At 42.3% G+C, this 17,570-nt stretch overlaps 1 protein-coding gene across 11 annotated transcripts in view; it reads left to right on the top strand.

Moving 5' to 3' along the window:
* Positions 1-17,570, top strand: part of AKAP13 (A-kinase anchoring protein 13) — a 337,945-nt gene that overhangs the window by 264,299 nt on the left and 56,076 nt on the right. For 8 of the 11 annotated variants that reach the window (XM_030317446.1, XM_030317448.1, XM_030317445.1 and 5 more), the window contains 3 exons: positions 7,958-8,086; positions 12,146-12,188; positions 13,931-14,063. In XM_030317446.1, coding sequence (XP_030173306.1) covers positions 7,958-8,086; positions 12,146-12,188; positions 13,931-14,063 — 305 coding nt within the window. The remainder of the gene's footprint in view (positions 1-7,957; positions 8,087-12,145; positions 12,189-13,930; positions 14,064-17,570) is intronic. The other 3 variants (XM_030317452.2, XM_030317451.2, XM_030317453.1) reach the window with 1 other exon arrangement.

The following is a 17,570-nucleotide window of genomic DNA, read 5'->3' as shown; positions in this document are numbered from 1 at the left end:
TGAAAGTTATGCTATTCTGTTACCACAGTACAATTATGTAAATTTTATCCAGTACTCATTTGCTGAGCTCTTCAAAAATGTCATGAAGCTCATGAAGGACAAAGAAAGACTGAGATACGGGGCGCCTGGGTGGCGCCGTCGGTTAAGCGTCCGACTTCAGCCAGGTCACGATCTCGCGGTCCGTGAGTTCGAGCCCCGCGTCAGGCTCTGGGCTGATGGCTCAGAGCCTGGAGCCTGCTTCCGATTCTGTGTCTCCCTCTCTCTCTGCCCCTCCCCCGTTCATGCTCTGTCTCTCTCTGTCCCAAAAATAAATAAACGTTGAAAAAAAAATTTTTTTTTAATAAAAATTAAAAAAAAAAAAAAAAAGAAAGACTGAGATACACTTTCAGTTGGTTAAGCACGTGCTGAAAGGATTACATCTGCCAGTGATGAATGGAGCGGTATGCAGATTCGGGACCCATTGGCTGGCTGTGAAAGTTACATAGATGTCTGGCATCCGTAAGCACAGGGCCTTTGCAAATGAAAGATGCTCGGAAACATATTTGAATTGGATCTAAATATTTGCCAGGGAAAGGCAGCTTGTTCTTTGAGAAACCTCACCTTTTTATTTTTAAAATCTTGATTCTTGTTTTCATGAGTAGTTACAGTTTGAGATCTTGTGCTCATCAAAGGGGGAGTGATCCTTTCTTTGCTGAAAGACTGTGTATTCAGGAAGCTGAGGCAAAGGGAGTAAATAAACTTTGCTGGTGTTTCTGGTGTTTCTTCAGTGTCCCCAGATAGAACCCACCTTAAAAGAGCTGGAGAGGGGTGCCTGGTTGGCTCGGTCGGTTAAGCGTCCGACTTGGGGCTGAGGTCATGATCTCACAGCTTATGAGTTTGAACCCCACATCAGGCTCTGTGCTATTAGTGGAGCCTGGAGCCTGCTTTGAGTTCTGTGTCTCCCTCTCTCTCTGCCCCTACTCTGCTCACGCTCTGCGTCTCTCCCTCCCTCCCTCCCTCCCTCCCTCCTCTCCCTCTCCCTCTTTGTCTCTCTCTCTCTCTCAAAAATGAATACATATTTTTAAAAAATTTGGAGACTCTGTGCTGCATTCGGGAGATGTTCTGTCTCAATTCATGACTTACCATGGGCCTGATCTTTTTAATTTCCGCCTTAGAACTAAGACACGATAAAGAATGCTGTTAACTTTGTCCTCATTTTCACAATCAGCGATTCAGATCTGGCCTGTTTGACTAAAGGTGTGCCTACTGATGGCGTATTCTCAGAGATGCCGACAGAACCTCACAGAACTGCAGCTAAAATCGCCCTTCCTGTTTTTCTTTGGGTTTTGATTTGATTTGGCTTTGGGTTAGAGGTCTTGCTGGTGCAGAGTGAAAATCATCATAACAGGATTGTTAATGGTGGATTTGATGAGCTTGGAGTGCTAGCGTTCAGTAGGGCAGGGCACTGAGACAGGAGGGCACTGTTGAGTGAGACCTTTCAGCCCTGTGTCCCTAACCATCCACGACTGGTGAGTGTGGTGTCATGGTGGAGAGTCTACTCCCATAGCAACAGATGTCCACCACCAACAGAATGTGTCCCACGGAGGGATTTTTTTCCTGTATTTTGTGACACACACTCTTGATTCGTGCATGAAACACTTCATTAATTTTTCCTCCAAAAAGCAAGATGGTTTTTGACTGTGTTTTCAGTTGCTAGCCAAACACTATAAATAATGCGGCTAACTCCCAGAAAACACCGTCCTAGAGTGCCAGGGGTTCTGGCACACACAGCTTCTCCTCCTGTTGCTGGGAAATTTTCTGCTCTGCTCAGAGGGGACTGAAATGAGTTTGCAGACTGTTGTCAAGGGTTGATCTCCAAGCAGGAGTTTAATCCTTTGATCAAAATAGGGTGGGTACTCTCATTCTAACTCACATTGTAGGTTTCATACACGTTTGAACGATTAGGTCGTGAATTTGTTAGCGAGCCCCCCAATTTCCCTGATTTAGCCTACGCTGTAATTGGAGGATTAATCAACTCTAATGACACCGTTTCTCCTTAGTCCCTCCCCACATACAATTATATTAATTTTCCCATCGGTATTTTTTTTATTCTGCTCTAGAAACGTGATAAATGTTTTTTGCAGATGTAAAACTTCTGGCAGTTGAACAGGAGTATAAAACTTGTAATCCATGTGCTGTACCTTTAAGCATCAGGGTAACTGGACAGTTCTTGGTTTGCCACAGACTCTGGGCTTCCATTCCAAGTCACTTGAGCACTCTGCGTGATTCGTGTGTAGTCACAGTCTTCCCAGCTGAAGGAATCCTAGTTACAATCTGCACAGTGAGATCGTAAAGCCTAGAACATTCAGTCCACTTAAAGTGTTTTAACTGGTGTTTCATTGTAAGCCCGTTGGGTGGCTGTGTGACCTTGGGCTACATAGTGAGATTCTTTGCTTCAAGTTACTTGATGAAACAGGGGTAACAACGTGATAAGGCTTACATGTGAATTTATGTAAAGTCCTTAGCATATTTCCTGGCTTATAATAAGCATTTGTTATTGTTATGGAGCATGTGAGTTCACAGTACCCAGAACAGCGCCACAGTCTGTCTGTCCCTGACCAGAGTTGAAACAATGTTAGAGAAACTAGAACGCCGTCCTTCATGGTCTTTAAGTGGACTGTGCCTTATGAGTACGCTTGTCTAGGAACAAAATACTTTCTGAAATCAACCTTATCTCATTACTTTCCACTTCTGCCTGGGCTCTGTCTTCTTCCTTCAAAGAAATTAGCTCCTTCTACCACAGTCTTACAGCTGTTAACATCCAGGCATTTCTGAAAACGTGTGTCTCCTGAGCTGTTGTCTGGAATGTCTTGTTGGGTCATTTCCTAGAAGAGAAACACAGAGGAAACTCAACGTTATTTCTAAGCTGGTATCATTTTCTAAAATCCATCGATGCAGAGGAAAATACTGAGTCAAGATAGTGACTAATGTATTTCTGTGTCATTTTCTGGGGTGGGAAGTAGACAGGCGACAGCTTATTTGGGAACCACAATGGGTGGGGAAGCTGTCCTCACTCATGTCTTGGCTGTGCTGTCGTGGTGGGAGGGAGCGTGATGAATGCATCTTGCCAGCTCATCTTTTAGGGACTCACAATAGCACCAAGGCTACCTGCATCATGGGGAGAATGCCGGGGAGGACTGCCCTCAGAGAGACCGCTCCTGGGGACCTGTGGCCCCGTTTCTCCTTCTTGCATCAGAGAGGATGGAGTGGAGACTCCTAGCTTGCCAGGAGACTTAGATGGTTTCTCGATAGAACTTAAGCATAAATTTTGTTTCTATACATGCAGAATAATTCAGTTATTACAGATGATCCTTGCCCAAAGTATATTTTAACACATTTCATGGCTTATGCTCAGGAGATGCTTACCAGCAGCGGAGAAGGTGCTTGCTTGGTGGTGTTCCTGGAAGAGCCCTAACCACATTGGTGGTGGTGACGTTAAAAGGAGACTTGTACCCATTAGAGAGATGTTTTAACTCACAGGCTTCTTAACGAGAAGTCACTTTCCCTTTGTTTTTCAGGGTTTGTTATCACAAAGAACATATATGTTGAGGATCCTCCTTTAGATATTCCTACAAATAGGTTTTTCCAGATGATCCATGAAATTGTGACAAAGGAAGGAATCTGGTATAAGAAGAGAGCTCATTTTCATTTCCTGAATTTGCTTCACGTTTGGAAAGACTTTTGCAAGCACATGGGGATGGTAGCTTACTTTTCGTCCTAGGCCGTCACTGCCCAAGGAGCCGGCGTACCTGTAGTTGTGCCAGTAGTCCTGGATCTCTGTTACTGGACGTGGCTTCCCACAGTAAGCTGACATCATGTAGTATTTATGTGACTGTCAAGTTCGTACAGGGCTTTTTCATTTCATTTAGGACACTGAGCTTTCAGAAAGCCTGACAAAGGGAAATTCATTTATTAATGTATTCATTCAGTGAGCATTTGAGTCACTCTTTGGCAGGCACCAGGCCACACGGTGTAGGAGACAGGTGAGTTTATAGATACAGTTGCTTTCCTCACCGCGTTCTCACAGACCAGAGAATAGGTGAATGTAAGAAACGTGGGGTAGTACAGGGGCACCTGGGTGGCTCGGTCGGTTAAGCGTCCGACTGCAGCTCAGGTCACGGTCTCACAGTCCGTGGGTTTGAGCCCCGTGCCGGGCTCTGTGCTGGCAGCTCAGAGCCTAGAGCCTGCTTCGGATTCTGTGTCTCCTTCTGTCTCTCTGTCCCTACCCTGCTGGTGCTCTGTCTCTCTCTGTCTCAAAAATAAATAAACATTCAAAAAAAATTAAAAAAAAAAATAAATAAATAAAAAATAAATAAAAAAAAATAAAATAAAATAAAATAAATAAATAAAATAAAAAAAATTAAAAAAAATTAAAAAAAAATAAATAAATAAATAAATAAATTTAAAAAAAAAACAAACATGGGACAGTACAGGAGCCTAGAACAGAGAATGCTCGCTGGGATGAAGTCATCTCAAAGTTGAGGCCAGCAGAAGACTGGGAATTCACTGGGTGAGTTCACACAGGCATGCCACAGAGGTCTTAACCATTTGGTTCTAGACCCCTGCAAATATCACAGTAAAGCAAGTCAGATGAATTACTAAATCACTAGGCTTCCCAGTGCATATGAAAGTTACGTTTACACTATGCTCTAGTCAAGCATGCAACAGCATGATATCTAAAAAAACAGTGCACATACCTTAATTTAAAAATACCTTATCACTAAAAAATGCTAACCATCATCTGAGCTTTCCGTGAATTGTAATCTTTTTGCCTGTGGAGGTTCCTGCCTCCGTGTCTGTGCCTGCTGAAGGTTGGGGTGGCTTTGGCCATTTCTCAGAATAAGACAGCAGCGAAGTTGGCCACATGGATTGATTCTTCCAGTCACAAAAAATTTCTCTGTAGCATGTGATGACGTCAGATGTCGTTTGATAGCATTTTAGCCACAGTAGACCTTCCACAATTGGAGTCTGTCCTCTCAAAACCTGCCGCTGCTCTATCAGCTGAGTGTAGATAATACTCTAAATCCTTTGTTGTCATTTCAGCAAATTCCCAGCACCTCCCCCGGGAGTAGCTCCCATCCCAGAATCCACTCTCTTTGCTCATCCATAAGAAGCAACTCCTTATCTGTTGTTTTGTCACAAGATTGCAGCAATTCAGTGCCCTCTGTAGGCTCCATGTCTGATTCTTGTTTTTTCCACACCACATCTGCAGTGACTTCCTCTGCTGAGATCTTGAACAGCTCAATCCATGAGGTTTGGAATCAGCTTCTTACAAACTCCTGTCCACGTTGATATTCTGACCTCTTCGCAGGAATCACCAGTTTTCTTAATGGCACCCAGAATGGTGAATCCTTCCCAGAAGTTGGCCACATCCATCAGAGGAATCCCCTGTCTATGGCATCTGTTGCCTTACAAAATATATTTCTTGGGGCGCCTGGGTGGCGCAGTCGGCTAAGCGTCCGACTTCAGCCAGGTCACGATCTCGCGGTCTGTGAGTTCGAGCCCCGCGTCAGGCTCTGGGCTGATGGCTCGGAGCCTGGAGCCTGTTTCCGATTCTGTGTCTCCCTCTCTCTCTGCCCCTCCCCCGTTCATGCTCTGTCTCTCTCTGTCCCAAAAATAAATAAATGTTGAACAAAATATATTTCTTAAATAATAACACTTGAAAGTCAAAATGACTCACTGATCCACGGGCTGCAGAATGGATGCTGTGTTAGCAGGCCTGAAAACATTAACCTCCTCATACATCTCCATCCAGGCTCATGGGTGACCAGGTGCATTGTTAATGAGCAGTACTGTTTTGAAAGGAATCTTCTGTTTCTGAGCAGTAAATCTTGATAATGGGCTTACAGTATTTAGGAAACCAAGTTGTGAACAGATGTGCTGTCATCCAGACTTTGTTCCATTGACAGAGCACAGGCAGAGTAGAGTTAACACAGTTCTCAAGGACCCTAGGATTTTCAGGATGGTAAATGAGCACTGGCTTCAACTTGAAGTCAGCAGCAGCGTTAGCCCCTAACAAGAGTGTCAGCCTGTCCTTCGATGCCTTGAAGCCAGGCACTGACTTCTCCTCTCCAGCTATGAAAGTCCTGGATGGCATCTTCTTCTGATATAAGGCTGTTTCATCCACACTGAAAATCTGTCATCCGGGGAGCCACCTTCATTAAGGATCGCAGCCAGATCTCCCGGAGAACTTGCCGCAGCTTCTACGTCAGCCCTTGCCGCTTCACCTTGCACTTGGATGTGTGGGGCTGGCTTCCTTCCTTAAACCTCCTGAACCAACCTCGGCTAGCTTCCCACTTGTCTTTGCAGCTTCTTCGCCTCTCTCAGCCTTCACAGAATTGAAGAGATCCTTGCTCTGGACTAAGCTTAGGCTTAAGGGAATGTTACGGCTGGTTTGATCTTCTATCCAGACCAGTAAAACTTCCTCCATATCAGCAATAAGCCTGTTTCCCTTTCTTATCATTTGTGTGTACAGCGGAGAAGCACTTTTTATTTCTTCAAGAACTTTCCTTTGCATTCACAGCTTGGCTGTTTGACATGAGAGGCCTAGCTTTCAGCCTGTCCCAGCTATCCGCATGCCTTAATCGTTAAGTTTAATTATTTCTAGCTTTTGATTCAAAGTGAGAGATGTGTGACTCTTCCTTTCCCTTGAACACTTAGAGGACTTTGTAGGGTTATTAATTGGCCTGATTTCAATATTGTGTCTCAGAGATCAGGGAGGCCCAAGGCGGGCAGGGTGAGTAATGACTGGTCATTATCGCGTAAGTTTGCTGTCTTATACGGGTGTGGTGTGTAGCGCCCCCAAACAATCATAATAGGCCACTGATCACAGATCACCGTCACAAATATAATAATGGTGAAAACATTGGAAATACTGCAAGAATTATCACGACTGCTCAGAGACACAAAATGAGCAGATGCTGTTAGCAAACTGGTGCCGATAGGCTAGTTCAACACAAGGTCACCAGAGACCTTCAGTTTGTAAAAATTGCGGTATCCATAAAGTTCAGTTAAACAGAATACAATAAAACGAGGTATGCCTGTATGTGGAAAGCACGGCCAAGGGGTTGGGGTTTCTTGTGCAAGGGCAGTGGAGTGATTTAAGTTGATAAAGTAGGTTGATTCAGACACTTCAGAGAGACCACACTGAAGAAAGTGTTGGGGAGCAAAGGTCATGGATCAGGAGAAGGCTACTGCAAGATCCAGGTGAGAGCACACGGTGGCATTAGGGGAGAAGTTGATGTTCAGAGAATTCTAGAACACATAGTCAAAATAACTGAATCGAGGCAAGATGGAAGCATTCAATGATGGGGCCCAGGTCTCTGTTCTGAGCAATTCATTAGATGTTAGGTACCGCTTACCAAACAAAGGAATACAGGAGGAGGGGTGGGTGTGGAGAAGAGAGATGTCACTCACGTTCTTCCTCACCCAGAGGTGAGCAGAGAGAGATGAACACGTCTTGAGCTCAAAGGGAGAGCTACGGCCTGAGGGTGGAAAGGTGTGTGTCAACAGCCCAGCGAATTCAGCTTGTACTTTGGGAGGGCAGGGCGTGAGGAGGTCTGGGGTGAGGGAGAAGAGAGCTGAACACAGAATCCTGAGAAACACCACTACTCCAGATGTTTCCACTCTCAAGAAAAACAACTCCAGCTATAAATTATGACCGTTAAAAATAATGGACTTCTTGTTTTCTTACTCTGGCAAGTACATGTTTGTTGGATGAATTTTTTAAGCTATATTAGAATTCTACAGACTCAGAAGTAAAGACGAAAATGTGAATAAATACGTTGTTCACTAGGCAGCCTTTCCCGGAACCACACAGGCTAGCAACATTATTCTGTTCAGCATGGTCTCAGGTGCCTTTGACTTTGTCCCGGTACAGTTGGCGCTCTCTAATGTCTCGTGTTGACCTACTTCTCAGCCCAGCCACGGATGCAGCCAGCAAGGCGGGTCTCCTTCTCCGTCCGCATCTCTCCACATCTCCTTAAGTCTAAAACTCTCTTTTCTCTTGGCTCTTCTCACTCCAGTGATGGCGAGGAGGAGTTGCGTAGTAAGTAAGCCACTGTAGTGTCCACGGCTGTTCTCCAGGGTCTGACAGTGCTGAAAATGCTGTCAGCTTGGTTCTAAGAAACTGGGGATTTGTACCCCCTTGCATGCCATTGTTTCTAAACCATTTGTCTTCCTGCTTTGCTTTGAGAATTAATTTGGATGAAACAGTTTTTGTCTGCTATATGCCACGTGCACTGGTTGATCTAGTGGCCTGATTCCAGGGCACGGGGAGGTGTTCCCATCCCACCTTGTACCTTTTGTAATACTGAGCGCTGGTTTCACAAAGCTTTCTATTTGATAGTGTAAATTTCATTTTCCCATGTTTTGCTTTTTTTTTTTTGGTCTCATGAGACAGATATCTAGATATCCACCTGTGATATTTAAAAGCTAATGTTAAACTTTTTTCTTCTCACCTTTCAGACCTGTCTTTAAAAATACCTTTCCGTTGGGGCGCCTCTCTGGCTAGAGCCTGCAACTCTTGACCTCGGGGTTGTGAGTTCAAGCCCCACATTGAGGGTAGAGATTACTTTAAAAGAACAAAAAAAGAAGATAAAAATACCTTTCCTCTGAGTTTACACCACGTGGATTAGGGAGTAAGAGTTATAGATGTATTTCCTAACTTCCCATTTTCTCTCCTTTGGAACTTTTATTTTTCAATCCTTTTACTACAGTGTGGATTTCAGATTAATATATTCTTATTTGATAATGCCTAAATTTTAAACACTCTGCCTCTCAAAAATAAACATTAAAAAAATTAAAAAAAAAACTTTATAAGGTTTTAGTAAGCTTGGAAAGGAAATGAATTCTACCCCCTGTGAACATCACTTTTCAGTTATGCAAGATTTCTGGAAAATTCCAGGATTGCTATTTTTAATGGAAAAAAACATTTCTAGTATAAAGGTAAATACTGAATTGTTTTCATATAACTACGGTAACATCTTGATTTGCGAGTATAATTCATTCTAAAAACATGCTTGTGATCCAAAGCACTTGTATATTAAAGTGAATTTCAAGAACCATTGGCTCAGTTGTGATCATGTGACATCTGGCATCATGTACTACTTGTGTTGCAAGACATCACTCATTTATCAAGTTGAAATTTACTAGAAATGTTTGCTTGTCTTGCAGAATACTCCTTGAACAAATTACTCGCAATCCAAGGTTTTACTGTGATAGGAGCCTCAGAGAATTACAATATTTGTATAATTGAGCAACCTAATTCCCTACCACTTGCTGACCCTACATTTCAGCAGTATTTAGGTATCTATTTATTGAAATATTAAAATTTTATAATCAATATTAAGCTGAGGGTGACATCTTTGCATTGTTCTTAAAAGAAAGTACCTTATGTAGAGTAACATAAAGTTTAATTTCTCTTAAATGGAAGTCATCTTATATTCAGTACTTTTTTCATAATGAAAAGATGTTTAGTGAATAGGCACACCATAAGATACTTACTTTATACCAGTTGTAGTAGGAGGGAAGTTGTGAAAATCTGCTTACAACTTTGAGTGTTCAGAAATTGTCAAGTCTGTTTCATCTCAAAGTATTGTGTACCTGGGGACATAGGTCCACATGTGGCAGATGAAGTAAAGGTCCCAGTGGTATTTCTTCTACCTCTAAGATGAAATTATTAATCTAGAACGGCACTGGTTATACAGCTAATCCAACAGGATGAAATTATAAAAGTATAGAAGCTGGAAGAAACCTTTGAACCAGGTATCTAGCCTTCTTCAAAATGTGTTCCTTACCCTGAAATACCAGTGAGAATTCTGGAGGTGGAGGGGAGAGGAAGGGAAAGAGAGGGGTTGGTTCATGGCCAGATAAATTGAGGAAAAGTCCAGTTAAGCTGGTTTCAGATGCTAATGTGTACGTTGTGAATTCCCAAGGCAGTGTTCAATAAGTTGTGTTTCCCAAACGCCATTAGCTAGGTAACCACAATATGTGCCTGACTGTGGATAACCTCTCATGAGACTAGTATTCCATGGAATGCACTCTAAAAACCATTGACCCGGTCCATCCAGTAGTTCCGACTCTGGAATATTAGTATATTATGTCTGCAGGTTATTTCAAGACTTTAAGAAAATCCTACTTGAAATACACTGTTTACCTGCCATAATACTTTGTAGGCTGACTTCAGTGACAGATTTCTTTGCTTTTGTCTGTAATTATACCGTAGAGGTATCATTGGCTAATTTATACTCTTAGGTGCACTGAAAACTTGATGGCCCTTCAGGAATCTCAGAGGCATTGGTTGATTAACCACTGTTCTCAGAACCAAATCTAAGAGGTTGTAGTAAATGAATGAATGTTTTCTTCAGCAGTGAAAAGGTTGGAAATCCTTACCAGAGTCCCAGATTCTCCCAGTACTCAATCACATATTTGTTCAGTTTCTAATTTATTCAGCAGAAATCTACTGGGAGCTGATTCTTGGCCAGATCCTGTGCTAGTTGGTGTTTTTCTTCATTATGGATTTTGCTTTCACTTTGTTCATATTACTAGGTTGGTAACTTGCTAGGTAATTGCTCTAGTTAGTGTACAACAGAGCCTGACAACCTGAGAGGGTTTAATGCTGCTTCTGTCATTCAGGGTTCCTGGGGTGCAAAAGGTTGTAAAGCCACTGACCTAAACCACACTCTTGGTTTTTTGTTTAAGTAAATTAAGGTATCCTGAGGTTAAAATGCTGACAATTTCACACCTAGGTCATGCAGAAACTAGGGAACAGATCCCAGATCTTACTCTTACTCTGCTCATCTCGATGACCATGCATTGTAAGTGAAATAGAAGAACCCAAGTAAGTAAAAGGAAAAGCTATAGAAAGTACTCTTTTGAAGACTTAGAATTGGTTGTTAAGTTTCCTATCTATTATTCCTACTTGTTGGCTATTCACTTAGTAATAACTACCATTTTGCATTTCTAATCAGAATCTAGAACAGGTTGGACATTTAAGTTCAAATGCTGGTAATCTGGTAGTAGAACATCTTCAGATCTCTGTCAAATGAGGGTTTTACTCCTGGTCATCTCCAGTCCTTGAAACCCACCTGCAGGAGAAGGTGTGTGTTTTGTTCACACTGTAACAGGAGTTGTACTGAGCGGCCTTTGTCCGCCTGGAATCACACACACAAAGTATTTTCGTGCCTGATCTAAAAACTGGAAATCCTTCATCGTGGTATGATTGAGACCATCTCCTCTAAGTCCTGACGTAGCTCCAGCTTTATTAGCATGTTGTCAGTAAGGTATCGTAGTGTTCCTAATGCTTTCTCCACTTACTGCTCTGCTGTGTGCCTTAGCCTGGGTGCTGATGACCCGCTTCAGTTTACACTCCGATGGTGACAGAGGAAGGAAGGATGCACCTGCCGTACGCGCCGTATCAGTGTCAGCCTGGCAAGGACCACACCGTCGGTTTCATCTCCCTCATTTCACAGATGAGGAAGTGAAATGCAGAGATCTCACCCCAAATCAGTAACAGGACCAAGATACCACCCACCCACACACACACACACACACACACACACACACACACACACACAGCCAGCTCTGGTGCCCTTTTCCTCTTCACTCATCCATTTCCAGGAATATTCAGGAAAACAGGTACATGGTAGCTAGATATTTTGGTATGGAAATCCACGAAAGCAAAATGAACAGCAAACAGAATATGAATGATATTTCATTTTCGATTTTGTGTTCTTCCCGTGATGTCATCTCAGAAAGATGGCCTATGGAAACGGAGCGTTGACGAGAACAGGAATTAAACATGTTTCGTGTATGTTTGAGCGTGGGGACAAAAATGTTGATTTGGGGCTTGCTCAGTGATGTGATTCTTGGATGAAATTTTTTGTCGTGGGGAATTCACGCCTACTGCTGCCTATTTCCAGTTCTGATACTGAGTTTCGAGGTGAATTTTTCCTTCTTCCAAACCCTTAGGAGAAGGCACTGTACAATGGCTTTTGGATGCTCTCTCTGCTCTGCATGTGTTGTTGTAAATATTTTAAGCCTCTTATCTGTCACCCAGGCACCGTCCTTTGGTTCCAACTTTTCCTCTGCCATTTTTGTTTTCCAGATTCACGGCCTTTCCACAGCACCAGTGCTAACCTGACTGAGAGGTACTGCACGTTTATTTTGTTACTCCTTTCCCGAGATGAAGGAAACCCAAAATGTCTTACGACATTTCACTAAGTAAACTGAGAAGTTAATTCAGCTCGTTGGATTCTTACTTCCTTAAGTGATAAATTTGGAATAATGGCTACAAGTGGTTTGTAGTGAAGACTCTCTATCGTTTTTAAATAATGTCTTCAGTAGTTTTTTCCTTTTGTTCTCTACACTGCCCTGGCGATAAAGGTTTGCATTTATTCAGGAGAGGAAACACTTGTATTCGACTTTATGAACTTCTGTACTCTGCTTCTAAGAATTAAGCCCTAAGCCTGACAACATTTTGTTTCACTGTTTGCACGCCTGTGTATTCGTATGCACACGTGTCTGCATGTGCATGTGTGCAGGGAACTGTACCTTAGCCATTTTAAGCTTTAAAGCCATTTTCTTCTGCCTACACGGATATGGCTCATAGCTTTGTCCGAGTAAGTGAATTGGTTCTTTACTTGACAGCAGGCAGGTTTGTATTTTGACTCATTGTTTACTATTATATTCCTCTTGTCATGCTTATGGGGTTCTAAAATATTCTAATGTAAGCATCATAGGGGCTCTGATTACTGCCCTGCACTTGAACATGTGTCTTTTCGCAGAGGCATCGGTTGTGACTCAGTGATCCAGAACTCTCAGTATGAATGCTTCTCTTTGTATTTCTGTCGTACTTTATTTCTCCTTTGTCTTCTCTGGAACAGTGCTCTCACACCATTTCCCCATTATCGTAATAACAGACTGCTTTATTTTGTAAACAGTACTTCATGTATAAACAGACCTTAGCTCCTGAAGAGGATTGTTCCCCCTCTTGAGGGGTGCCTCTGTCCTCTCACAGAGGCCCTTGAGGTAGACACGGCTTTTCTGTGGAAAAGTTCTTAAAATAACGATTGTAGAACACCTGGGAAACGTAGTGTAAGTAGATTCCTTTTCTGTGGAATGGCTCGTGTCTACAAGTGCCCCGCATTCTCTGAGGAAGTCCACCGTTGTGAACTTCCTGAGGTCCAAACATGTCCATCTGTGATGGACCCGTGTAGCCTTCCTGAACGAGTAGATCAGTACCCGTGGCTCTGTGTGAAACTCCTACAGCAGAGCTTTCTATACTCTCCTCCCTCCTAAAATTGTGCAAAGCTGTATGCACCAGTATTGATTGTCCAGTGTGCCAGAAGACTAAAAAAATGGTGTGTGATTTCTGCTTTCAGGGAATTTGGATGTGCATTCAGTCATAAAAATTCCTTTACAGCCTTTATTAACACGTCCATCTTTCTGTTGTCTTTATGAGTTTCTTCTCTAGCACGTATTTGATACAAAGGTGTGTATAAATTGAGTGCTATTTTAGATTAAGAAGTTTCAGATAAAATAATAAATGAATAATTGACAGGCTCTTTCACACCAGGCCACTAAAAATCTATTACTAAAACACTGATGGCCGACACAAGAAAACTTAGCCAGGTTTTGGGACCAGAACGGTTTTGGTTTTGGGACCAGCGTGGTGGTGTCCTCTGTTCTCAGGTCTTACTCTGTGGAACCGCTCAGCAGCCTCTGTCCGTCTGTTCCTCTGCTGCTCGTTGTCATGTGTGTGCATAAGTTGACTGTGACTTGTAGCTAAAATGATACATGGTTATGAAGAATTGTATTTTTTGGCTCTGTGTTTACTTTTTAAAAATTTCTGTAGTCTTTTTTAAAAATCACTCTTCTTGTTTTTATTTAGTATAACAGAAGAGACCTATAGTTTCCTGCCTCAAAGCCCCTCCAAGAAAGATTTTGAAGGCAAGAGTGGAACAAAAGTCAGCCGCACATTCAGCTACATCAAGAATAAAATGTCCAGCAGTAAGAAGAGCAGAGTAAGTACCGTTGGGGGCATTCCTTGCATGATGGCCTTCGTTGGTCATCTGTAGGCTCCTGTCACAGCCTGCATGCACCCAATACCTAATTAAATAATGAGGACGTAGGGGAATAAGCACAGAGATAATCCTTGAAATGGCCTAATACTTGAAGAAAAATAGCAACAAAAGGTAATACCACTAATTGGGTTTTTACTATATGCTAAGAGCTTTCCATGTATTATTTTATGTAATCGTTTCCATAGCCGTATGAGGAGATCCTGTTCTCCCCTTCCTGGGAGTAAGCTACCCTGTGAGTGTGTGCTGCTCACAGCAGTGGAACCAAGATTCCGATCCCATACTCGACCACGTGCCTTCGTCAGTAAACTGGGTTTAAAATGCACCTGAGGATTTTATGCCAAGATCAGGAGATTGAAAATATTTGCATTTGGGTTTAGAAGTTAGAAGGATTGGGGCGCCTGGGTGGCTCAGTTGGTTAAGCGTCTGGCTTCGGCTCAGGTCATGATCTCGCGGTTTATGAGTTTGAGCCGCACATCGGGCTCTGTGCTTCGGATTCTGTGTCTCCCTCTCTCTCTGCCCGTCCCCCAGTCACACTCTGTCTCTCTCTCCTTCAAAAATAAATAAACATAAAAAAAAAAAGGATTTCCCCACAGAAAATTATAAGAGACTTTAAGACAAAAGTGGATTCTTCGATTTAGTCCTGACTACGAGGCTGTTGCAGGGTATTGTCTTTCATGCGTTAAAATATTTAAACATTTTTTGTCTGTTTATTTTTTCCATACTCCTGGGAATATTCGAAATACAAAAATAGATAAAAACCACCTGTAATAACCCCACATAGAGACAGGTACTCTTCTCATTTTTTTTCAATGTACTTTCAAAAGAAAGGAAGACAAGGGTTTCCTTTTCTTATACTGATTCCCAGTGCTAAACCAAAATCAGTTCAGTGTCACCTCAGTGGGAGAGGACCTTCTACCTTCCATTCACCCACCCACCCACCCAGCCAGCCTCCAATAAAATAAAGGAATATCTTTAAAAAAAAAAAAATTTTTTTTCTAAATGGAAATCAGTGACAAGCTCTTGCTAAGGAATCACTATATATACATGTGTGTGTGGCATGTCCATACACACACACACACACACACACACACACACACACACACACACACCCGTACCTACTTAGAAGTAAGGAATACAAACGCTGAACTCAAGAATATTGTAAAAGTATACCCCTCACACTCTCCCCAAGCTGCCTGCCACCAAATGTAACAAGCCTCTTAGGCCCTCAGTTAAGTGGGCTGCTGGAAGTAGAGCCCATGTATTTTGCCGGGTTTTGTAAATAAGCTGCCTCTCCTTTAGCCAATACTAGGTTCAGTGATGACTCAGAGGAGTTTTTCCACAAAACCTGCCACCGAAATTGTGTTTTAATTTTTCTTGCCTGGATGCAGAAGGGGAGAAAGTGGGGCAGTCAGGAAAGCGCAGGGAAAGATGCAAGGATGTTTCCAGAATAATCCTATATATAAGTATTAACTTCATAATTAAAAAAAATAGGGTTGAGGTTAAATTCAGGACAGAATGCTTAGCAGTGTTCTGCATACTGGCAACAAGGCTTAAACAGAGTCTTACCTGTTGTACCTATCACTGCTGGCTGGGACCCTGGCTGGCATCAACAAAAGAAAATCTTGGCAAAGATCAGTGTAGATTAGCTAGGTGCTATCATCAAATGACTTCTGTAGCCTCAGCATTCTGCTAGGTGCTAATAATGCTCCTAAAGAACTAAAGATCATTGTCTTTGAGAAATTTTATGATCTATTTGGATGCTTTCAAGTGTGTTTTGTTGTCATTGTTCTGTTTTTAGACTGTGAGGTCTTCATTTGGAAGACCAGTAAATGAGTGAAGAGTCCCCTTCCCATCCATCTCCCCAGGGATGTTGACTTTCAGGGCAGAGTAGTGAATACGCCACTGATCGCATTAGTGAGAGGACACAAACACACATAAACAATGTAAGACTAAATTTAGAAACTGGAACCTGACCTTTATAAAAGTCTCATCCCAGGGGCGCCTGGGTGGATCCGTCAGTTAAGCATCCGACTTCGGCTCAGGTCATGATCTCATGGTTCATGGGTTCAGGCCCCCGCGTCGGGCTGTGTGCTGACAGCTCAGAGCCTGGATGGAGTCTGCTTCAGCTTCTGTGTCTCCCTCTCTCTGCCCCTCCCCTGCTCATATTCATTCATTCATATTCTCTCTCTCTCTCTCTCTGTCTCTCTCTGTATCTCTCTCTTTCTCAAAAATGGATAGATAAACATAAAAAAAAGTCTCATCCCATCCTCCATACTTTACAAACTGAAGTACAGAGAGCTATGCTTCAGGTCACAGAACTAGATATTAGGGCAGAACCTCTTTGACTTCCAGCAATTAGTGCACTTCATTTCCTGCTCACTCATAAATAACTTCAAACAACTGGCATTTGCTAGTAGAATGAAGAGAAAGGCAGGACAAAGGAAGGAAATTGTTAGAGCAGAGTCTGGCAGAGACCATTATCAGTCGACCCTTGGTGTCTGAGCATCTCCTTTGCCAGAATGACAACACTGTTTTGCAAAATGAGCCTGGTTCCTCTTCTCACGCTTGGCTTCAAGACCTTTGGGGGCTCGTGCTGCCTCTAGCAGTGGAAACGTTCAGAAAATTACAAATCTGAAACATGGACTCGCAGTCCATTTCCCATTATCAGGTGTTTAGAAAAGGGCCCACTGGCCACATCCATCAAGAAGGTTAAGAGTGAGCCGTCTTTCATATGGAAGAGCTCACTTGTGTCAACGCACCAAAAGAGAGTAAGAAGTAGGGGAAGTAGTGAAATGATACATTTTACGTCCAGTTACATTAAATGCCCTGACTTAATATGCCATTGCACTGATAAGCTAGAGCTTTCCCCTACAGAAGCATTTCCTTCTCTAAACGATGACAAAAATAAGTATTTTCTTAGTGTGATGATGCGCACTCTACCGTTTCTCATAACTACTGGCTAATGTCATTTCTCCCTAATGTTAAAACAATTGAAAGTGTGACTGTGGATATTAATACTAGTTTTTCTTTTGAAAATAATGGCTTTACTGCTTTTAACTTATTTTTAAGAGAGCTACTATTAGAGATCTAACCTATTTTTATTAACCTAGTGTACAGTATAATCAGTCCTAGTTCTTTTAAAGGAAAAATTAAAGCATTTAGTGAAGATACATTAAATTGCTACCTGTAAATTCTTAGCAGACTCTCTAGGAATGGTTTGGAAATTTTTACTTTTCTTACAATTAGGTATGATAGATATACTCATGAAAATAGTTTGTTGTTATTAACTTAGATATAGCCCACTGTTCATTGTTATGTTATTATATGTGCTTAAGGGTCGATTTATATGTTGGCAACTCTTAAGTAATATTCTAAGGAGCCAAAAGTCAGCCACTGTGTAACAGATTATTCACATTTTGCCTGTAGCATGGAGTTCTCTAGATAGGT

The sequence above is a fragment of the Lynx canadensis genome, chromosome B3, assembly GCF_007474595.2.
Source record: "Lynx canadensis isolate LIC74 chromosome B3, mLynCan4.pri.v2, whole genome shotgun sequence".
In the NCBI taxonomy this organism is placed as follows: Eukaryota; Metazoa; Chordata; class Mammalia; order Carnivora; family Felidae; genus Lynx; species Lynx canadensis.
This window is presented reverse-complemented; position numbering and strand designations above follow the sequence as displayed.